Source organism: Sapajus apella, unplaced genomic scaffold (assembly GCF_009761245.1).
Source record: "Sapajus apella isolate SASKATOON/1434 unplaced genomic scaffold, GSC_monkey_1.0 scaffold94, whole genome shotgun sequence".
Classification (NCBI taxonomy): domain Eukaryota; kingdom Metazoa; phylum Chordata; class Mammalia; order Primates; family Cebidae; genus Sapajus; species Sapajus apella.
The window spans coordinates 3566190-3586306 of record NW_022437034.1 but is presented as its reverse complement, the minus strand read 5'-3'; the positions used below and the strand labels follow the sequence as shown (position 1 = coordinate 3586306).

Here is a 20117-nt window from a genome sequence, read left to right as displayed (position 1 = left end):
CTGGGCCAAGGTACACAGTCCTTGCTTGTTCATGCCCCACAATGCAGTCGAGTATGTGAGGAATCGTCTGGTATGGTGGACCCAAGTTTTGTGGAGCTTTTGTTTTTGCTTTTGTTTTGAAACAGAGTCTCACTCTGAAACCCAGGCTGGAGTGCAGTGGTGCAATCCCAGCTCACCACAACCTCCGCCTCCCAGGCTCAAGCCATCCTCCCAACTTGGCCTCCTGAGTAGCTGGGACCACAAGTGCACACCATAACACCTGGCTAATTTTTGTATTTTTTGTAGAGACAGAGTTTCGCCACATTGCCCTAAGCATTTCCCCCTGTGGACCTAAGTTTTAAGAACCATAAAAGCCAATGTTGTGTGGTGGACCCAGTTCTGCCACTAACTCACTCAGTGCGGTCTTGAGCAAGTCCTTTCCCATGTGTTTTGTCATGTATAAAATGACAGCTAGGGATGGGCTAAATGAGCCCTGAGGTTTCTTCCAGGTCCAAAGCTTCTGCTTGAGCTCTTCTCCAGAATGCCTGCAGCCCCCAGAACCTCTAGGTGATGCCTCCTGGCATGTCTCCGTGGCATGGCCAACATCCTAGGACCACCACACCAAAAACTCAGCACTTCCTGTGAGGCGGCTGGCTGTGAATGTGTTAGTAGGGAGTGCTCGTCAGCCAGAGAGGAGCAGAGGCCTGGCTGTGCACCTGTGGCTCCGCTAGGAAGGTACTACCTCAGCATTTACAGAGCAGTTTAACAACCTCTTTTTTTTTTTTTTTTTTTTTTTTTTTTTTGAGACAGAGTGTTGCTCACTGTTACCCAGGCTATAATACAGTGGCACAATCTCGACTCACTCACTGCCACCTCCGCCTCCTGAGTTCAAGAGATTCTCCTGCCTCAGCCTCCCAAAGTGCTGGGATTACAGGTGTGAGTCACCATACCCAGCCACAGCCTCACTTTTAACATCCTTTCTGGGATATTAGATTATCTCTCTCAAAGAAGTTGGCCACTCTCCTACCTCATCTGTCTGCCACCTTTCCCCTCTTAGGGTATCCCTGGTATCAAAGTGAATATTTTGCTCTTTGCTCCAGGCCTGGGGCCTAAGCAAAATGTGAGCTTTTCTTAAGTTTGTCCCAGAATCCTAAAATCACTTTCCTTTGATCCTCCAGCCTGAAAGAGTAGTCTCATTCACAGCCTGGTGGGACATTCATTTCCCTACAGGAGATCTGCTAATTGACCTGGGTTTGCTAAAGCTGAAAGCCAGAGCATGGCAGGAGAGGGTCAGGATCTCATGTGCAACACCTTGAAACCCAGGGTCAAGGGTACCTATCACAGGTACATGGAATTCCAAATGAACTCCACCAGCTCCTTCCTCTGCCTGGGGAAGCAGAAGGTGGTCCAGGTGCTCAAGAAGTCACGACAGCCACACTTTGGCACAGCAAGTTAAATGTGCAGGTGAGAGGTACAAGCTAAGTCACCCAGAAGAGGCAAGGATCCCCCTAAGGAGGAAGTCCTTGGGCAAGGTGACTTGTGAGCAGGCTGAGAGGATTTTAGTAGGCAGAGTTTTTGATGAGCTGGGAAGCGTATGGGAACACACAGGGTGGATTTCTGCTTCACTTTTATTCAAATTGTTTCTTCTAACCTAGATAGAATAAGCCTCCCCTCCTCCAAGACTCAGCTCATCCAGCACGGTCGCTCACATCTGTAATCCCAGTACTTTAGGAGACTGAGGTGGAAGGACTGCTTGAGCCCAGGAGTTCGAGGCAACACAGTGAAACCCCATCTCTACAAAAAAATTACAAAAATTATCTGGGTGTAGTGGCACACACCTGTAGTCCCAGCTAATCCAGAGGCTGAGGTGGGAGGATCACTTGAGCCTGGAGGCAGAGGTTGCAGTGAGCTGAAATCATGCCACTGTACTCCAGCCTGGGCAACAGAGTGAGACCCTGTCTCAAAAACAAAGAATGTGCGTGCACGATCTTTAGGTGCCCCACCTAGTTTTAGCTCTGGTTAGGGCATATGCTCTATAACCCTGCTGGACTCTAAGGCAAAGGAGAGGTCCAGGCAATTATTGCACCCAGGCAAGGAAGCAAGGACAGCATCATGGGAGCCAGGAGCCAGGTCCCATGGCTAGGGCATCTGACTGCAAGCCTTAGCACAATCCAAGCAGGGTTATGTGCCCTTGCAAGAAACAGAAACAGGAAGGAGATAGAGTCTGGTTTAGCTTTCAGGCCTCAAGTGCCACCTGCTGGCAAGGTGGTTCATTGCAGGGACTCACTGGCCTGGAGCCATGGAAGGGGTGGCTACGTGAGTCCAGCCTAGACCCAACCCTACTCCAGAGAATAAGCCGTCCCAGGGACCTGAGTCGCATGGAGTGGGGTGGAATGAACGTCCAGAGACGGATTGTAACCATAAAGAGTGACATCAGGGATCTGAATGTAATTGAGCAGAGGAAAAGAGATATTATGCTCATGTATTGTTAGTTCTCTGTGTCCTAAGGATGGGAATTCTTCCTAGGAATTAAGAGGGTATATTTCACTCTCTTCATTCTACAGCTCTACTTATCGCCTACCACAGACGCAAGCACTAAGCAAGGTTTTCAAGGAGTTTGCATTCTAGTGAGGCAAACAGAAAAGAAGCCATAAAGTTAAGTATAGGCTGCTACAAGAGCACTTAGAAGAGCAGGAGCCAGACGCAGTGGCTCACACCTGTGACCCCAGCACTTTGGGAGGCCGAAGTGGGCAGATCACCTGAGATGAGGAGTTCAAGACCAGCCTGAGCAACATAGTGAGACCCTGTCTCTTTAAAAAAAAAAAAAAAGCCAGGCATAGTGACATGCACCTATAGTCCCAGCTACTCCAGAGGCTAAGGCAGGAAGATTGCTTGAGCCAAGAAGGTTGTGGCTGCAGTGAGCCAACATTACACCACTGCACACCAGCCTGGGTGACAGCAAGACCCTGTCTCAAAGGCCATCTAATCCAGACTTGGAGGTCAAGGCAGGCTTGCAGAGGAAGTGGTTTGGTTTTATTTATTTAAAACACTGAGACATAGGAGTTACAAATCAGGCAGGGGGAATGTCCAGGCAGAGGCCAGTGTATAAACATCCAGAGGCCAGGAAAGCATGTTTCATTCTGGGAACTAGGGAGTATTCAGTATAGATTGAGAAGTGATTTTGTGACCCAATAATTAATTAAGATGGTGGTCATCCACAGACATAGATTAAAAATCTAGTTGGGCATATACATATATAAATAACAAAAAATGGTGGAAATTTTAAAAATGCTTAGAACTGGCTGAGCACGGTGGCTCACACCTGTAATTCCAGCACTTTGGGAGGCCGAGATGGGCCGAGGCTGGTCAAGAGTTCGAGACCAGCTTGGCCAACATGGTGAAACTCTGTCTCTACTAAAAATACAAAAATTTTTAGTAGCGGCCGGGCGCAGTGGCTCAAGCCTGTAATCCCAGCACTTTGGGAGGCCGAGGCGGGTGGATCACGAGGTCAAGAGATCGAGACCATCCTGGTCAACATGGTGAAACCCCGTCTCTACTAAAACTACAAAAAAAAATTAGCTGGGCATGGCGGCACGTGCCTGTAATCCCAGCTACTCAGGATGCTGAGGCAGGAGAATTGCCTGAACCCAGGAGGCAGAGGTTGCAGTGAGCCGAGATTGCGCCATTGCACTCCAGCCTGGGTAACAACAGCGAAACTCCGTCTCAAAAAAAAAAAAAAAAAAAAAATTTAGTAGCTGGGTGCGGTGGCACGTGCCACCAGGTACTTGGGCATCTGAGGCACAAGAATCGTGAACTCAGGAGGTAGAATTTGCAGTGAGCCAAGATTGCACCACTGCACTCAAGCCAAGGTGACAAAGTGAGACTCTGTCTCAAAACAAAACAAAAAAACGCTAAGAACTAAATATGATAATGAAAACACAACTTTTTAAAACTTGTAGGACAAAACTAAGGGAAACTTAAAGGCTTTTAAACAAATTTCCATAGTTATTTACAGAAAATAGGCTGATAATAAGCTAAGTATCTACCTTGAGAAGTTGGAAAAAGAATGGAATAGATCACCTGAGGTCAGGAGTTCAAGAGCAGCCTGACCAAAATAGTGAAACACTGGCTCTACTAAAAATACAGAAATTAGCCGGTCGTGGTGACATGCACCTGTAGTCCTGCTACTTGGGAGGCTGAGGCAGGAGAATCACTTGAACTCGGGAGGTGGAGGTTGCAGTGAGCTGAGATCAGGTCATGACATGCCAGCCTGAGTGACAGATACTGCATCAGTTTAAAAAGTAATAATACTATGAACTTTATATACCAAGAAATGTGAAATGGATTGTTTCCTAGAAAATATAATTTACAAAAAAAAAAAAAAGGAAACAAAATCTGAACAGACTATAATAAATTGAATCAGCAGTTAGAAATCTACTTACAACAAAAAGTACCAAACCCAGATGGCTTTATATGAGGGAGAAAAAAAAATAATCAGATTCTGTAGGGCCCTGTAATCCCCAATAAGGAGTTTGGGCTTTTATCTTAATGATAATTAGAAGCCACTGAAGGGCTTTACACAGAAAAATGACATAATGAACTTTGATTTTTAAAATGATGGCTTTGCCTGAATCCAGGTTGGGGTGTGATCCAGTTTTAAAATGTTGAAAGTGGCCGGGTGCAGGGGCTCATGTCTGTAATCCCAGCACTTTGGGAGGCCAAGGCAGGCAGATCACCTGAGGTCAGAAGTTCGAAACCAGTCCACCAACATGGCAAAACCCCATCTACTAAAAATACAAAAATTAGCTGGGTGTGGTAGCGGGCACCTATAATCCCAGCTACTCAGGAGACTGAGTGAAAAAACACTTGAACTCAGAAGGCAGAGGTTGCAGCAAGCCAAGATCGTGCCACTGCACTTCAGCCTAGGCAACAGAGCGAGACTCTGACTCAAAAATAAAATAAAATAGGCCTTGCAGTGCAGTGGTTTATGCCTGTAATCCCAGTGCCTTGGGAGGCTGAGGTAGGCGGATCAACTGAGGTTAGGAGTTTGAGACCAGCCTGGCCAACATGGTGAAACCTCGTCTCTAAAAAAAATTAATTAATTAATTAAATTTAATAAATAAAATGCTGAAAGTCTGGATTAGGGGAGTACCTGCAGAGCTGGAAAAAGGATTTAGTTGTTTAGGTCCGAGTGATTTGGACTGAAGGGCAGGGACATGGTTAATAAATTGGAGGATAATGGAGAATGAATAATTTAGGATGAAACCCAGGTTTCTGGGTAACTGCATGTATGGTGGTGCTCTTCAGTAGGATTGGGAAACTGGGAGGAGAGTCAAGTTTAAGTAGAAGATGATGAGGCTACTTTTTGGCTTGTTGAGGGGCCAAGAGACATCCAGTGGAATTACTGGTAGGTAGAGAGGAGGGTCTGTGCCAAGGAAAGGGGTGTAGGGGGAGATATGGTTTGGGAATCTCCTAAAAAACCTGGGTTTTGGCCGGGTGCGGTGGCTCATGCCTGTAATCCCAGCACTTTGGGAAGCTGAGGCGGGTGGATCACCTGAGGTCAGGAGTTTGAGACCAGCCTGACCAACATGGTGAAACTCAGTCTCTACTAAAAATACAAAAATTAGCTGGGTGTGGTGGCGGGTGCCTATAATCCCAGCTACTCAGGAGGCTGAGGCAGGAGAATCCCTTGGACCCAGAAGGCGGAGGTTGCAGTGAGCTGAGATTGCGCCGCTGGACTCCAGTCTGGGCAACAGAGCGAGACTGTCTCAAAAACAGACTCCAAACACCTGGGTTCCTTCCATTTCGAGGTCAGCTGACCATGAACACATGAAATCTCCAGATCATTTTCACAACTGTAGAATACTAATACCAGCTTCATCTCTTTCCCCATGTGAAACTGGAAATAGAAATCATCAAAGTGAAAGGACTTCTAACCGAAAAGCCTATACTTGGTGAGATATCCAGGAGATAGGCAAGATTCGGTACAGAGGGCTGTGGTTGGCCTGTGCCCTTATCTCTCCAGTGTCCAGCCTCTTCAATGTGAGGTTTAGCTTGTTTGTCTGTTTGTTTTTAAACAGGTAAACATTCACATTGTTTTAGAATCAAATAAAAAGGTGCAGGCTGGGTGCAGAGGCTCATGTCTATAATCCCAGTACTTTGGGAGATCAAGGAGGGAGGAATACTTGAGTTCAATTCCAGCCTGGGCAACATGGCGAAACCCCATCTCTACTAAAAATACAAAAAAATAGCTGGATATGGTGGCATGTGCCTTTGGTCCCAGCCACTTGGGAGGCTGAAGTGGGAGGATCGCTTGAGTCCGGGGAGGTTGAGGCTTCAGTGAGCCCTGATTGTGCTACTGCACTTCAGCCTGGACAACAGAGTGATTCTGTCTCAAAAAAAAAAAAAGGTGTCGACATTGAAGTCTCATTCTCAGCCATCCCCACAGTTGCATGGTATTCCACTATATACCACAGTTTAGTCAGTAAGGGTAGTTTATTGAGGGAGAGACTTTGGAGCCTGGAGTTATTTGAAAAAGAGGCCTTAGGGGTCACATTTGGAGGCAGAAGGAGACACTGGGGAACCAGGGAGTGAAAGAGCAGAGGCCATGAAGTTGAGCATATTCCACTCACTTGGCCATTCTTCCTGAAGCCTTAGGAAGGAATCTAGCCCACTGGCTTGCTCAGAGAAACTGTGGATAAAATATTTGAAGAGAGAAAAACCTGACTCTGGGATTCACTTATTCTATTCATTTAACAAATATGTATAAGCCTTTATTAGATGTCAGGCCTAATAGAGGCCTGTGCTCGGGCCATGGGGCAAGATCTCCATCATGGTTTAGCTGGAGACAGAATGGAAATAAACTCACAAGCAAAGGGCAGTGAAGGTGGGAGTCCATGGAGGGTCTGGGCTTCAGTGCTATGGGGATTCAAAGCAGGGGGAGTTCCTGGGGAAGCCCCTTTCTTTTTTTTTTTTTTTTTTTTTTGAGACGGAGTTTCGCTTTCGTTACCCAGGATGGAGTGCAATGGCGCGATCTCGGCTCACCGCAACCTCCGCCTCCTGGGTTCAGGCAATTCTCCTGCCTCAACCTCCTTAGTAGCTGGGATTACAGGCACGCGCCACCATGCCCAGCTAATTTTTTGTATTTTTAGTAGAGACGGGGTTTCACCATGTTGACCAGGATGGTCTCAATCTCTTGACCTCGTGATCCACCCGCCTCGGCCTCCCAAAGTGCTGGGATTACAGGCTTGAGCCACCGCGCCCGGCTAGGAGAAGCCCCTTTCTTAGCCTCAGACCGTGGCTCAGATGTCACCTCCCACAGGAAACCTTCCCAGTGCTACACACATAAGTGACAACCCTGTTCTCTGAGCCACTTGAGTTTACACACAGTCCCATTGTGCTTACCACAGTATCCTGGAATTCTTTTCCATCTATCTCCCTTACTAGACTGTGAGCTCCCTGATGGCAGGCTCTGTCCTTATTCATGGTGCATTTCTGAATCCCTAAACCTCTGTACAGTGCCTGGCTTTCAGTATAGACATATGACTATTAAATTCTCTCTCACACAGAGGAGACAGGGTTTAAGCTGAGCCCTAAAGAATAAATTAGATTTTGACAGATGGGAAAGAATTAAAGCAAACAGGCATATCGATAGGAGTAAGGTGAGATATTATCTCAGTAAAGTGGGGAAGGTACAATGGGAAGTAAAAGCATGTTAAAGACAGACTGTAATCCCAGCACTTTGGGAAGCTGAGGCTGGTGGATCACAAGGTCAGGAGTTTGAGACCAGCCTGGCCAACATGGTGAAACCCTGTCTCTACTAAAAATACAAAATTAGCCGGGCATGGTGGCATGTGCCTGTAATCCCAGCTACTTGGGAGGCTGAAACAGGAGAATCGCTTGAACCCAGGAGGCAGAGGTTGCAGTGAGCTGAGATCATGCCACTGCACTCCAGTCTGGGTGACAGAGCAAGACTCAATCTCAAAAATAAATAAATACAAAAATTAGCTAGGCATGGAGATGCATGCCTGTAATCCCAGCTACTTGGGAGGCTGAGGCATGAGAATTGTTTGAACCTGGGAGGCAGAGTTTGCTATAAACCGAGATCATGCCATTGCACTTCAGCCTGGGCAACATAGCAAGACTCCATCTCAAAAACAAAACAAAACAAAAGGAAACAGCTTAGGGACTGCGCTCAGCAGCAGAGGAGGGCAAGGAGAAGAATGCAAAAATAAGGCATAAAGGGCCCCTACCACAAGCACACTCAGCCCGTTTCTCCAGATCCTCATGCTTCTAGACCCTGCCAACCAAGCCAAAGCACTGACCCACAATTTAAATAGGACTTTGTCATTTTATATGCACTGCAGGAAAAGAGAGGAGGGCTCACACGCCAGGAGTTGGCTAATCACAACCCAGTACCTTAACACAAGAAAACGACAGTTTCTTTTCCACTTGAGTGCCTTCTTCACAGACGGAAGCACAGTCACGCACCACATAACAACATTTTGGTCAGCTACAGGCAGCATATATGACAGTCCCATAAGATTATAATGGAGCTGAAAAATTCCTATTGCCTAGTGACATTCATAGCCATCATAACATCATAGCACAATGCATTACCTTTTCTATGTTTAGATACACAAATACTTCCCATTGCCTACAGTATTTGGTACAGTAATGTTCTGTACAGGTTTGTAACCCAGAAGCAATAGGCCATATCTTAAAGCCTATGTGTGTAGTAGGCTATGCCATCTTAAGTTTCTATAAGGACACTCTATGGGCCAGGTGCGGTGGCTCACACCCGTAATCCCAGGACTTTGGGAGGCTGAGGCATATGGATAACATGAGGTCAGGAGTTCAAGACCAGCCTGGTCAACATGACAGGGTTTTTAGTAGAAACCCCGTCTCTACTAAAAAATGTAAAAATTAGCCGGGCATGCACCTGTAATCCCAGCTACTTGGGAGGCTGAGACAGAATTGCTTGAACATGGGAGGCAGAGGTTGCAGTGAGCCGAGTTTGTGCCACTGCACTCTAGCCTAGGCAACACAGCGAGACTTCGTCTCCAAAAAAAAGGGACACTCTATGGTGTTTGCACAGTGATGAAATCACCTAACAACACTTTTCTCAGAACATATCCCCCTCACTAAGTGACACATGACTGTACCTTATAGTCAGCTGGAGAAGAGAGGCCTCATGATAGACAATGGAAAAGCAGCCTTCATGATTCTTAGCAGGAGAGGGGAAGATGGAAATTGTCATGCTAGGTCAACAAACCTCAGAAAGGCTGTTTGAAAAGGGTCCCGGCATTATTCCATGAATTTGTACGGAACTTACATTTCTCCAAGTTTAGGACTGTGTTATCAAGGAGAGTCTGTAACAGGCCAGCATGGAGCCATAAGGGTTTGCATTGGAAAGGGAAAAATGGGAATAGAAAGGAAGGCTGGATGTGAAAGAATTTTTCAAGAAGCATGTATAGCTGAGGCGGCCATGGCCTTGCTTCTTTCTTATGTATGTATGTATGTACTGAGAAAGGGTCTGGCTCTGCGCCCAGGCTAGAGTACGGTGGGGCAACCATGGCCCCCTGCAGCCTCAACCTCCCAGGCTCCTGATCCTCCTGGGTAGCTGGGATTACAGTTGCATGCCACCACACCTGGATAATTTTTGAATTTTTTTTTTTTTTTAGATGGAGTCTCACTCTGTCGCCCAGGCTGGAGTACAGTGGCACGATCTCAGCTCACTGCAGCCTCTGCCTCCTGGGTTGAAGCAATTCTTCTGCTTCAGCCTCCTGAGTAGCTGGGACTACAGGTGCGCGCCACAACACCCAGCCAATTTTTGGATTTTTAGTAGAGACGGGGTTTTACCCTATTGGCCAGGCTGGTATTGAACTCCTGACCTTGTGATCTGCCCACCATGGCCTCCCAAAGTGCTGGGATTACAGGCAAGAGCCACCACGCCCAGCCACCTTTACTCTCTTGAATCCACTCCTGTTGGGTTTTCACCCCTACCACACACTAAATTTTATGTGTTTTATGGTCAGGCACAGTGACTCACACCTGTAATCCCAGCACTTTGGGAGGCTGAGGTAAGAGGATCACTTGAGCCCAGAAGTTTGAGACCAGCATAGGCAACATAGTGAGACCCTCTCTCTAAAAAACTTAAAAAATAAAAAATAAACTAGCCATGCGTGGTGGAACACTCCTGTATTCCCAGCTATTCAGGAGGCTGAGGTGGGAGGACTGCTTGAGCCCAGAAAGTAGAGGGTGTAGTGAGCCATAACCGTGCCACTGCACTCCAGTCTGGGTAACAGAGACCCTGTCTCAAAAAATAAAACAGATAAAAGCAATTTTGTCAAAGTCACCACTGCCCTCCACTCTGCCAAATCCATTGGTCATTTCTCAGTCCTCACATTGCTTGGCCACTCCACAGGATATGACAAGTTTGACCCCCTCCCTTCCTCTTTTTCTAAAAAAAATTTTTGTAGAGATGAGGGTCTCATGTTGCCCAGGCTGGTGGTGAACTCTTGGGCTAACGGGAGCCTCCCACCGCAGCCTTCCCAAGTGCTGGGATTACAGGCATTAGCCACCACACCTGGCCTACTCATTTCCTTACAACCTGCTTCTTCACATTCTCCTTTCCCGGATTTTCCTCTTCTTCCAGATTTTTATTTTTTATTTTTTATTTTTATTTATTTATTTTTTTTTTTGAGACGGAGTTTCACTCTTGTTACCCAGGCTGGAGTGCAATGGCGCCATCTCGGCTCACCGCAACCTCCGCCTCCCGGGTTCAGGCAATTCTCCTGCCTCAGCCTCCTGAGTAGCTGGGATTACAGGCATGCGCCACGATGCCCAGCTGATTTTTTGTATTTTTAGTAGAGACGGGGTTTCACCATGTTGACCAGGATGGATGGTCTCGATCTCTTGACCTCGTGATCCACCTGCCTCGGCCTCCCAAAGTGCTGGGATTACAGGCTTGAGCCACCGCGCCCCGCCTTCTTCCAGATTTTTAAATGTTGGTATTTTGTGAGGCTCAGTAATCAGACTTCTGCTCTTCTCCATCTACACCCACTTCTTTGGTACACACATCACAGCTCACTGCAGCCTTGACCTCCTGTGCTCAGTCGATCCTCCCACCTCAGCCTCCTAAGTTGCTGGGACTACAGGCATGTACTGCCGCACCCAGCTAATTTTTTTTATTTTTTGTAGTGATGGGATCTCACTCCTTTGCCCACGCTGGGCTCAAACTCCTTGCCTCAAGTGATCCTCCCATCCCTGGCTTCCCAAAATGTTAGGATTACAGGAGTCAGCCACTGTGCCTGGCCCCAAAATTACATTTCCAGCTCCTTTTTGCCTAAACCCTACACATGTACAACATCCTAGTCTGTATCTTTACTTGATTCTAAAAAGCATCACAAACTTGACATGCCCTGCATCACTTAATATTCCCCCACCAAACTGCTCCTTTTATAGTCTTTTCCATTTCCCTGTTTTAGTAAATGAAAATTCTCTTCCAGTTATCAAGCCAAAAAGATTGGAATCATTCTTGAATCCTCTTTCTCTCACATCCCACATCCATTGCGTCATTTTGTCTTCAAAATATATCCAGAATTTTACTACTACTCACCACCTCCGCCATCACCCTTATCCAAGTTACCATTAATTTTCACCTGTATTATAATAGTAGCTTCCCAACTCTCATCTGGATTACTGTAGTAGCCTCTTACCAAATCCTGCCTGAAAGGCCAAGCAATGTAAGGACTGACAGATGACTAGGGGATTTGGCAATGTGGAGGTCACTGGTAACCTTCACAAGATTGTGTTCACTGGAGTGGTAGTCCTCAAAGAACAGGATCCTGATAAAACTGGATTCCACTCTGTAGTAGAATCTTTATGCTCCCTATAGTGTATTTGCCTTCTTGATCCTGTTATAACTCACCACGAAAATTCCCTTTTCAGAGACTTTGCACTTGCTGTTCCTTTGGCCTGACTGCCCTTCCTCCAGACAGGCACATCTACCTGCTACCGCCTGAATTCTGGTACCTGTTAATGACAGCTTCTGAGAGATTTCTTTTATCAGGCTATTTAAAATAGCACCTCCCGGCTGGGCACGGTGGCTGTCTTCTGAAATCCCAGCACTTTGGGAGGCCGAGGCGGGCAGATCACCTGAGGTCAGGAGTTCAAGACCAGCCTGGCTAACATGCAGAAACTCCGTCTCTACAAAAAAAAAAAAAAAAAAAAAAAAAAAAAGCCAGCATTGTGGCGGTCACCTGTAATCCCAGCTACTCGGGAGGCTGAGGCAAGAGAATCGCTTGAGCCCGGGAGTTGGAGGTTGCAGTTAGCCGAGATCGCGCCATTGCACTCCAGCCTGGGCGACAGAGCGGGACTCCATCTCAAAACAAACAAACAAACAAACAAAAAATACTCCACTCTCTATCCCTGTGTTTTCCATCATTTTTCTTCATAGCTTGTATAGCACCATCTGAATATATCTGGGGGGCTCCCCACACCCTACACACACTGGAATGTAAGCGCTATGAGAGCAGGGGCTTTGTTTTGTTCACCACTGTATTCCCATCATATAACCATGCCTAACAGTGGGCACTCAATATCTGTTCAGGGAATAAAAAAAACCCTTCGACTGAAACGTATATAGTTACTAGCAAGACCGTGCAAGCATACTCAACTCTAAGACCTTCGGAACATGAAATCTGGGCGTGCACCATTTTTGACACTTAAGCCAGCCGTCCCTTTCTTAGAAGACATACGGTAGCGCTTCCACCCTCGCTCAAATCTCGGGAAAGGAGGGGCGGCGGGTGGATGTCATCACTACGCGCCCGCCTGCCCGCGACGCACCGGCGGGTGGCGCAGCCCTTCGCTCGCCCGGCCTCCCCCTCCCTGGTTCCGCGCTCTGGTTCCGCCATGGAATCCAACAAGGATGAAGCCGAGCGCTGTATCAGCATCGCCCTCAAGGCCATCCAGAGCAACCAGCCCGACCGGGCGCTCCGCTTCCTGGAGAAGGCACAGCGGCTGTACCCGACGCCGCGAGTTCGCGGTGAGTGTGAGGTGCCGGAGAGACTGGGGACATTAGAACTGATGGGGCGAATACGGGAACGGACCGACGGCAGCAGTTGGAGGAGGGGGAGGGGTGGCGAGGCGCGGCTACGCCTGCGCACTGAGGCGCGCGGTGGCTGCTGGGAGGCGTAGTCTTTCCTTCGCGCTCCTCTGCGGGATGTGGACATCCTGGAGACTTGGGCGGCGGGGACTTCAGCTTTCGGGGTGCTCGCGGAACTCTCTGTTGGTTTGAGGTCTCTGAGAACGGAATGCGCTGGCAGGCGGGGCGAAAGGAACTTACCTGGAAGTGAACTCGAACTACTTTTCCCAAGGGGCCATTCGGTGGCCCTGGCCAGTCGCGGGCCTGGGAAATATTATAGTTCAGGAAAATAAACATAACTCCTCTGAGGGAGAGAATGGGCGCTAGACAGGGAGAGACTTCCGTCTTTCGGGGGCCCAGGAAAGGAGCCTTCACTCCCTCTCATGTCTCGGGCTGAGGGTCAGGGACCACCCTCCCAAAATGCGAGCCGGCCTTTGCACCCACTCCAATCCGCCCCCTCGGACGGTGTGTCCTGAGGCCGGGCCCCTCACTCCTCCGGGTGAAGAGGTAGGAGCGGGTGGCCAGGTGGGAAGTGCTGGCCTCAGCCGCCCCAGCCTTCCATTGCCCGCAGTTGTCCAGCTGCGGCCGGCCATGTGGATGCTGAGGCTGCTGAGCGGCCCTGGACAGGAGGCTCCCGAGCCAGGGAGGGAAGAGTGAGTCTGGCTTTACTACTCATCACCTCGCTTCATCCAGGAACCCTTTCTTTTTTCTTTAACTTAAGTTTTCCAAGCTGGAGGGGAGAAAGACACGGGGTGGTACCTGTGATCACCACCTAGTAAACTGGGAGTAACAGGCACTCTGCAGGCCCAGGTCTCATCCTGACGGCTACCACGTGACCTTCTGAGCTTGGGTTTCCTCTTCGGGAAGATTAGAAGGTTGGCGCAGATAATGTGATTGGCAATAATACCCACAGGGCTTTGCAGTTTAGAAAGCTCCTTTGCCTGTGCCTTATCACTTGAGCCTGCCAGGTAGGGAGGCAGAGCAAAGATCATTATCTTTACCCTATGGGTGATGAAACATCTCTGAGGAAAGGGATGCCCAAGATGACACAGCTAGGAAGTGGAAAGTTCTGTGACTCTGTAAATGTTTATGAAAGAAAAATGAAATTGAGGAGCAGCAGTCAGCCTACTAACCGGCCCTGCCCCCCGATGGGATTGAGAAAGCGGGACGCTGGTGAAAGAGGTAGCCTGGACTGCCCGAACTTTCCTCCGTCCTGACTCTTGCAGGTTGATCTTTGCCCTGTTTGCCTCCCCTTGGAGAGGGTTTCGGGCTGTATTTGCCAGGACACCTGAGGTAACCTGCTCAAGGAGCTTCCCTGTGAATTAAATCGTATTCTGTGGTGGGGTATGGACCCTCCAGCTGTCAGAATTCTGCCTGATTCTGATGCTGCTGCGGGTTCCGGAGGAGGCAGCCAAGAAGGGATGGGCCACAGGGCCTGTGGGGATCTTCCTGTCAGCAGGCTCCTGCACCAGTTCAGGAGCATGAAGGAGTGTCCTCTCTAGGGCTCAGGCACTGACATTTGCTCAAAGTCACCTGCCAGCATATATGTCATATTTGTGCTTTTCTGGAAAGACTGTGAGACTGTGTGCCTTAGGCATCTGTGTAAACTTTACTATCTGCAGCCCTCCACTGAGCTGACAGGGACCTGGGATAAGTTTAGGTCAGGGACAGGGAAAGATCTTACTTCAAAAATAAAGGGGAGGGCTACGCATTGGGCTCCCCACCTCCCCAGGGGGAGTGATACAGATATATTAGGTGGATATCTATTGCTTTGGGTTTGGGCCCATCCCAGATGCTCATTCAATGCAGCAGACTTTTGTTGCAGATCATTTATGTTTTGTTTTGTTTGCAAAGTCCTCTGCTTGGTGCTAGCAAGATTGGTAAAATGTGATCCCTCACCTCCAAAGAGCTTCTAATCTAGTGAAAGGGACAGATTTGCAGAAACAAATATTACAAGGCAGAACTGTGATTAAACAAAAATTAAGCCCAGGGTTACATGCTGAGGACTTAAGGACGGGCATGAAAAAATCACTCCTCATCATCCAAGGTTCACAGTCTGATGGCAGGGAGGGGGTGCGGAGGACCATCTCCTGAACATTGTAAGCCGTGTAGTGAGTGCTGTAGCAAGGGCATAAAAGTAATGTTGTCTCGTAGCGAGGGAATGCTTTGGGGGCGACGGGGTAGCGTTTGAACTGTGCTTTGGAGGAAGGTGTGAGACTTGAGGAAAGACATACTGGGAGAAAACAGGGAGCTGAAAGTTGTAGGGTTTGGGGGAGGAGATCAAAGTGTAGCAAGATTTAGAGGCAGTGGGGGTGGTAATTTGTATATAGAGAGGATTAAGGTTGGAAAATTAAATGGGGCCAGATCATAGAAATCCTTTTCTACCAAGCCAAGATATTTTCACCCTATTCTGTGGTTAGTGAGGAAACCATTGAGGTTTTTGAGAGCAGGAATAAGGTAAGGGCACTGTTGTTAAAAGAGAACCGCATGGAGGGTTAATGAGAGGGAAGAGACTCAAGGCAGGAAGCCAGTGGGAAAGAATTGCCTTGAGCAGGTTGGATATTCTAAGGGCCTGGGGCAGGGCAGTATTGATAAGGCTAAGGTCCCTGGAAAGGAGGCACCAGACCTGTGTAAGAGAGGTGTGGGAGGAGAGTCAGATGGGATGCTGGGGAATCAGAACGGAAGCCCCTGTGACCAGGAAGAAACCAGGCTGAAGAACTGGGATGGAAAGAGATGAGCAGAGTGGGAGGTGCCAGTGGGACACAGTCCAAAGGAGCTGTGAGCCTGGAACTCAGGAGGGCACTCCAGGTTCCACACAGAAGTCTGGTATCTGTTCCCTGGAGATCACTGGAGTTGTGTGCAGCTGAGGTCACTGGGAAAGTGCAGACCATGGAGAGAAGGTTGCTACAGGCACAATGGCAGCCAACACCTGCCCTGAGCCCACAGGCAAAGGCAGAGGAAGCAGCAGAATGAGATGGAGCAACAAGAAGAGGCAGTCCCTGGAGAGGGCAGCAGCCAGGTAGCCATGGAGAGGTTTGGCAGCAGGTGGCCAGCAGCACTGTTAGATGACACAGGCGCTGCGTGGGAAAAGGACAAGTTGTAAGATAAAAAGGGAAGGATCAAGAGCATGGGTGGAGGATGGTCTTGGATAGGTGGAAGGGCAGAGAAGGGAGAGAGGAGGCTCAGAGCAACCTTGAAAGGGCGAGGGACCCCACACTGTGGGCCTTCACAGCAAAAAGGATGTGAGGGGACTTGAAACTCCTGCTGCAGGAGGTGGGACAGGGAGGCACTGAGTTAAACTGCAAAGTAGTATCTGGGCTGTAAGCCGAAGGTCACAGACTAGAGATGGTGGAGCCAGTCGGTCCCTTTCTGGGAGTTTCTGTCCAGCAGCTGGAAGCCTGGTAGGCATTGGCTTTGGCTAAGGCTTCGTAACAAATGTGGAAGGTGCCAGTTTTCCCAGGGAGCTCATGAGAGCATCTGTAGGCCTCAGTTTCCCAAGCATACAAAGAGAGCATTGGCTGGGATGATCCTGAGGTTCCTTGCAGCTCAGGCTGCCAGACGTTCTGTGAAATGGCTGGCTCCAGGGTCCAGGCTAAGTCAGGAAGGCTAAGCTGGGAAGGCCAGCCCACAGGAAAAGGGAGAATGGGTTGCTGAGGGATTCTGCATTCAAAGTCCAGGAATGAGAGATGTTCTGGTGCTGGCGAGGTCCAGGGTGGGGTCGTTCCCTTCAAGTCAGTCAACATTCATGAGCCCCATTGTACACTCAGCCCCTTCAATTTGCTATTTCACAGAATCTTCTTTCCCCCTCAGAACTATGAGAGCAGGGGTCGGGATTGTGTCTCCGCTAAGGAACTAGATAACCTGGCAAGGCTACGTGGCTAGCCGGCAAAGACCCAGAACTGTCCATCTCCAATCCCAGGCCCTTTCCTGACTCACTGTGAGCACCGTAGGTACACAGAGCCCAGAAACTCAGCTACTCACCTACTAACAAAGTCGCAGAGTCAACACTGTATATTTGCTGGGCATTGGGCTGAGTTTTTGGCCGGCATTCACTCGTTTCCTCTTTTAGCCTGTATAAGGGAGATAGAGTTTTGCACAGATAAGCTAACTTACCTTGTCCAAGAGGACCCTTCTAGCAAGTGGCAGAGCTAGGTTTGAACCCATCAGGCAATCTCACCTTTTTCCTTTTTTTTTTTGGAGACACGGTCTCACTCTGTTGCTCAGGCTGGAGTGCAGTGGTGCAGTCACAGCTCACTGCAGCCTCAACCTCTTGGGCCCAAGTGATCCTCCCACCTTAGCCTCCCAAATAGCTGGGAGGTGTGTGCCACCATACCTGGCTAATTTTTTTTTTTTTTTTTTTTGTAGAGACAGGGTCTTCCTGTGTTGCCCAGGCTGGTCTCAAACTCCTGGGCTCAATCCATCCTCCTGCCTCAGCCTCCCAAAGTGCTGAGATAACAGGTGTGAGCCGCTGTGCCCGGGTCAGTCTAAATCTCCAGTCTGAGTTCGGTGGCTTTGGCCATAGAAATCCTCTCAGCTCTATCTCAGCGCCTCTCCATCCCAGCTCTGTTCTCTTCTACTGATTTCCCTTCCTTTTCCAGGTCTGCCAGCTTTACTGAGAAGATACAGAACCAAAGTAACATTAAGCTATTCTGTCTCCTTTTGTGACACTGCCTGTCAGCCTCTGTGCCATGAGGGATGTAAGCATGAAGCTCTCACATCCCCCAGACCACAAAAGAGACCTTCAGGCAGACGGCTTCCATGTGTCCCAGAGCACCTCCATTCTCCTTTGGGCTCTCTTTCTGTACTGTAGGGAAATTAGAGTGGCTGATTCCCTGTAACTGCCCTGAGAAGCTTCCAGAATCTTTCCTGAGAGGTACTAGAGAGAGCCTGTCCCATCTCCTGGCTGGTGCTCCTGCTCATCTCTGGCAGTTGAATAACTGGTTATTTTGCCCTTAGGATCTGTCAGGCTCAGCCTGGGCCACTGGAGCTTCCAGAGGATCTGAAATAAACAGGTTTTTGAAAAGTCCTAGGAAACCAGCATACTGTCTCCTCTTCCTGCCCCATCTTGACCAGTGTCTCTTCACTTGTTGGTTTCTCTTTCCATTCCCTTGGTAACTGGCATGGACCTGGTATCTGAGATGGCCTGAAATCTCATGGTTACTGCTGGGTCCAGAGCCTGCTGAGCACTGAACCTTTGCCTTCCTGAGCCTCGGGGCTCCCCTGCTACCCACCCTCCTCCCCACCCTCCACTACAGGTCCCCTCACCTCCCTGGCCAGCCCATTTCCATGGCCAGACACTTCATCAGCCTTGAACCTTTACCCACTGTCACTCTCTGCACCAGGTGCTTATACACATTACCTCATTTCATCCTCCACCACCATCGTGAGGAAACCAGGTTCAGAGAGATTGCATAGATCAGCCAGGCTCACACTGCTAGGAATGGCAGAGCTGAGATTTCAATCTGGGTGTTTCTGAATTTAATGCCTCTTCTACGCTTTTGCTTGGATCCCTATGCCCGATTCCCACTCCCACCCCATCAGACATGTGCGGCCCGGGATAGCAGCATAGGTAAGAGCATGGACCCTGGAGCTGGACATCCTGGGATTCAGAGGCCCCTCTGTCTCCTAACCAGCTGTGTGATCATGGCAGCAGTCTGCCACAGTGCCCTTTTCCTGCAGTTGGGTGGAGTAGGCAATAAGACCTACCTTCTAAGGCTCCTGTGGCAATTAAATGAGCTAATACATGCAGATCACTGTGAAAGTGCCCACCTGACACACAGCACTGGGTAACGGAAATGATCGTTGCTATTGCTTCTCCGTAAGCACCATCTCAGGGGGTCCTGAGATGGGGGGCCCGTCTCCTCCCTTATTCAGAGCAACTCCGGCTGTAAGTTTCTGTGTTTGGATTTCCCAACCGAAGATAGCAAGATCACGCAAGCTCACAGTACGACATAGCAGCCCAGGGAACAGTGCTCCACTGGAGCCCCATACTCTGTTCCTAGTGAGACTGGCTCTCAGCCTCTTGGGTCAGATCCCAGTGCATTGCAGTGATGGGTGTGGCACCCAGCACAGTGTCTTCAGGCCAGCAGGCACCTGATGTGTTTGAAGGAAGCAGAAAACTGTTCTGGGATGTGCTGCCATACCTCCTCAACACAGAGGGATGCTGGGTCCTTGCAGTGATCCAGATGCCTGTTTTCCCAGCTTGTCAGAGGCTTTAGGATTTTACTATCCAGTGCACTGGGGCCGAGGCCTGACTGGCGTCTCTGAGAACTGGTTTTGTGCCTGGAATAAATGGACACAGGGATCTGCTGCCAGAGACTCGGGCCCTTCCTCATTGAATCTGCTGGAACCACAGGCTTAGTTTTAAATAACTGTGCTGCTGCCTGAGGGTGACAGTTAATGTCCTATATAGACTCCAAACATTGAAGAGGACATTTGACATGGCCAACCACTTGAAAAATGTAAAAAATAGAAGTAGTGAGCACAGCAGATACTTCTTTTGGTGTCATACCATCGCTGTCCCCCTTGGGCAAACTCATTCCTCCCATTCCTCTTTACAGCTAAGCAAAGGCCTCCAGGAAGCCTTCCTGACTGATCCCACCTGAAACAGATGGTCCTGCTATGCAGGGTCCCCTGTGCAGGGTACTTTGCCCATCTTGGCACTCTACATGCCAAGCCTGTTGAACTCACTACATTGAGATCTTAAAAATCTGTCATTCAGGTAGGCTTGCATATGAAAGAAAAAAAAATCTGAAGGGTTGACCGGGCGTGGTGGCTCACGCCTGTGATCCCAGCACTTTGGGAGGCCGAGGCGGGCAGATTACCAGAGGTCAGGAGTTCAAGACCAGCCTGGCTAACATGGTGGAACCCTAGCTCTACTAAAAATACAAAATTAGCTGTGTGTGATGGTGTGCGCCTGTAATTCCGACTATTCAGCAGGCTCAGGCAGGAGAATTGCCTGAACCTGGGAGGTGCAGGTTGCAGTGAGCTG

At 48.9% G+C, this 20117-nt stretch overlaps 1 protein-coding gene across 3 annotated transcripts in view; it reads left to right on the top strand.

Annotated features, from left to right (window-relative positions):
- Positions 1-12653: 12653 nt before the first annotated feature.
- The window catches only part of DNAJB12 (DnaJ heat shock protein family (Hsp40) member B12), a 21117-nt gene continuing 13653 nt past the window's right edge, over positions 12654-20117 (top strand). For all 3 annotated transcript variants that reach the window (XM_032256304.1, XM_032256306.1, XM_032256305.1), the window contains exon 1: positions 12654-13027. In XM_032256304.1, coding sequence (XP_032112195.1) covers positions 12793-13027 — 235 coding nt within the window. In that variant the 5' untranslated portion in view covers positions 12654-12792. The remainder of the gene's footprint in view (positions 13028-20117) is intronic.